Raw genomic sequence first — 2,785 nt, 5'->3', positions numbered from 1 at the left:
ACTCGTCAGCAGCAGAGATGCCTACTGATGGACCAACTTGGAATTCCCACTACCCATCATGAAGAATAGATTGAATTGAGAGAGTTAAAATTGAAAAACAACAACACATCAGAAAAACAATAAGGATATGAAATATAAGGGTAAAAAACTAGATGAACATGAAGATTTTTTTACATATATTTCAACTTACTTGACCAGGCATCACTTCTCCATTAATTCCACTTATGTTAATGCCCGCATAAAGACATGCTTTGTAATGTGAATCAACAATATCACGCCCGAAAGCCTTGTTAGCACCAATACCACAATAGTATGGTCCCTGTTGAGCAAGAAAAAAAAAACAGAGAATGCATTATTAAAAAGTGAATTACACCATAAAAAGTCACAATTAGGGTTAACAAGTCAGAAACAAAAAGAGGAATAAGTTTAAGCTGGTTTCAAAAGTTAATAACCTTTCATCAAAAGAAATATACATATCATCAATAAAATGTATATATTATTTAAGAGATTGAAGAAACGAATTTTCACCTGGGGCCCAGGAAAACCACCAAGAGGCCATCCAACAGGCCACTGAACATCTTTCTGCAACAAGGTATATTCCTGCTCAATGCCATACCTATTTGGAGATCATGATGTGACGCTTAGTTGAGAAAAAAAAGAATAAAATCATAGTAAAAATTCATAAGAAACTGCAAGGAATCCACAATAGATATATACCAGGGTTCTTCAGCAACAACTTCAGGATTGCTAAATATCTTTGCCGCATTATGTCTCTTATTGGTAGGGATGGGTTCCCCAGCAGGAGTGTAAGCATCACACATAACCTGAAATCGATTACAATTGAAAGATATGAGATGATTACACCATGGAAACAAGTTTAAGTGATGAAATATGTATTCATTACAGGTTAAACAGTAGACAAGATGAAACATACCAGGATATTGTTACCCCTCCTGAATGGATCCCTGAAAATTGTTTGTGGGCTGTTGTATATGATTAAGATACTCGGCATTAATAAGAAAATCTTGGAAAAGAACCACTCTTAAAACATGTAAGAGTACAAAATTACCAGAAAATGAAACAAGATTTAAAAGTGCATACTGAGAAGAAATTATCAATGTGAATTAAGAAAAAAAAAAAAGTTACTTACTATAAGATAACTTCACTATCTTGTCCAGGAGCTTGACCTGTGCTGGAACCATCGTAGTTCCACTTTGGAAGTTTTGAAGGGTCTTTAACCGGTCCGGAGAGAGTCTACAATCCAAAATCATTTTTTATTTGCCTAACTAACCAGCAAAATAAATAATAAATACATACATTTTTCATATTTTTCTGGAATTTGTACTTAGTTTTCTTATAATCTGTAAACCACGAATAATTTCGACAGTTCAAAATAAATTAAGAAAAATGACTAAAATTGGAAAAATATAAAACGAAATTTTAGGAAAATCAATTAGTCGCATGTTTTACGCGAAAATCATTTAATAAAAACAAAACCTACTAGTGTTCTGAAGATGTTGATTAAACAGTTCAAAAGGAAGATGTTGATTAACTAATTAAAAAGAGAATTTTTTTTAATAAAAAAAAACAGATTTAAAAATCATAGCAAAACATATTTTTACATATTCCAGTTGAAAAATATTTTACTTTTTAACTAATAAAAATATATTTTAAAAAAAGTTCTGTAGAAACTTGTACTCTTTCTAAAATACTCCAAAAAAATTATTAGACAAAATCAAATGCAATTTCTATGTTTTTTTTGCTTCTTTTGGTTACAAAGGGTGAAGTAAATTACTCTTGCTTTGCTCCTCATGTCCATGCCAGATCCACCAACCCTAAAGATAGAGAAAATACAAGAGTTGAAGCGTTGATTAAGCGCAGGTAAAAGAAATGAAAAAGGCTAGAAGTGAGAATGGTAGTTGAATTAGGCAAGAAGCAATGGTGAGTGAATGTATCATGCTGCATTACAATGGTGGTTTTGACGTGCAGGGGAAACAGAGGACTTGAGTGTAGGAAAAAACGAAGGGAACAAACACTAACCATATATACTCGGCGATCACCCTCTCGGTGGAGTCAGAGAGGTTAAGGTTAACAAGATCGGAGATTGATGACATCTTCAAGAAACCAAAACTTTCAGCAGAGACTCTTCACAGAGAAATTTTCTCTTTCTCTTCCTTTCAATGCGTTGATACAAGGTTGTTGCAGTGGGTTTTATAGTGTTTATGCTATCTCTCAGTTTCCAAAACAAATACTGCAAGATAACTTTTAAAAGAAAATTGGTATTTTAACTGTATCAGAATACGCACATGTATTTTCACTGGTAAGAATAATACTGTTATATTTTCAAACATCTTAAAAACCTTTTCCTACATAGTTTTTATACATAAATATAAATATAATTCAATGGTGACTATTCATTTATTGCATGTTATTTAAGCTAGCTTAACATGTTATTTAAACCCCAAAGGCCATTTCATAGATTTTTTATAAAATAAATGGTTATTGAAATTTGCCTTTTCATCTTTGGTAATTACCAAATATTTTTATTTTTCTCCCACCATTAAATATTCTAATTAATATTAGACTGTACTTTCGTACCCTAATCAATAATTAAATATAATAATTAGTATACCGTGTTTATATATAAAGTGTTTAATGTATTAGGAAAAATATTTTCTATTTGACTTTGAATACTTCTCTAATTACACTAGTTCATAAATATGCATAAACTTCAAATTATATTTTGGAGAATTATCAATTTCATTTCCAAGTGAAAGGTTGAATT

The 2,785-nt window shown here is 31.1% G+C and overlaps 1 protein-coding gene across 2 annotated transcripts in view; it reads right to left on the bottom strand.

Moving 5' to 3' along the window:
* LOC137825898 (glutamine synthetase N-1) overlaps positions 1–2,241 on the bottom strand; it is a 3,546-nt gene extending 1,305 nt beyond the window's left edge. For both annotated transcript variants that reach the window (XM_068631700.2, XM_068631701.2), the window contains exons 1-8: positions 2,041–2,241; positions 1,796–1,835; positions 1,151–1,254; positions 935–983; positions 718–824; positions 529–616; positions 191–319; positions 1–49 (exon numbers count right to left, since the gene is read on the bottom strand). The exon at positions 1–49 is cut by the window's left edge and continues 26 nt beyond it. In XM_068631700.2, coding sequence (XP_068487801.1) covers positions 1–49; positions 191–319; positions 529–616; positions 718–824; positions 935–983; positions 1,151–1,254; positions 1,796–1,835; positions 2,041–2,114 — 640 coding nt within the window. In that variant the 5' untranslated portion in view covers positions 2,115–2,241. The remainder of the gene's footprint in view (positions 50–190; positions 320–528; positions 617–717; positions 825–934; positions 984–1,150; positions 1,255–1,795; positions 1,836–2,040) is intronic.
* Between the last annotated feature and the right edge of the window lie 544 nt (positions 2,242–2,785).

The sequence above is a fragment of the Phaseolus vulgaris genome, chromosome 8 (genome assembly GCF_051622355.1).
Source record: "Phaseolus vulgaris cultivar YP4 chromosome 8, ASM5162235v1, whole genome shotgun sequence".
NCBI lineage: Eukaryota > Viridiplantae > Streptophyta > Magnoliopsida > Fabales > Fabaceae > Phaseolus > Phaseolus vulgaris.
This window is presented reverse-complemented; position numbering and strand designations above follow the sequence as displayed.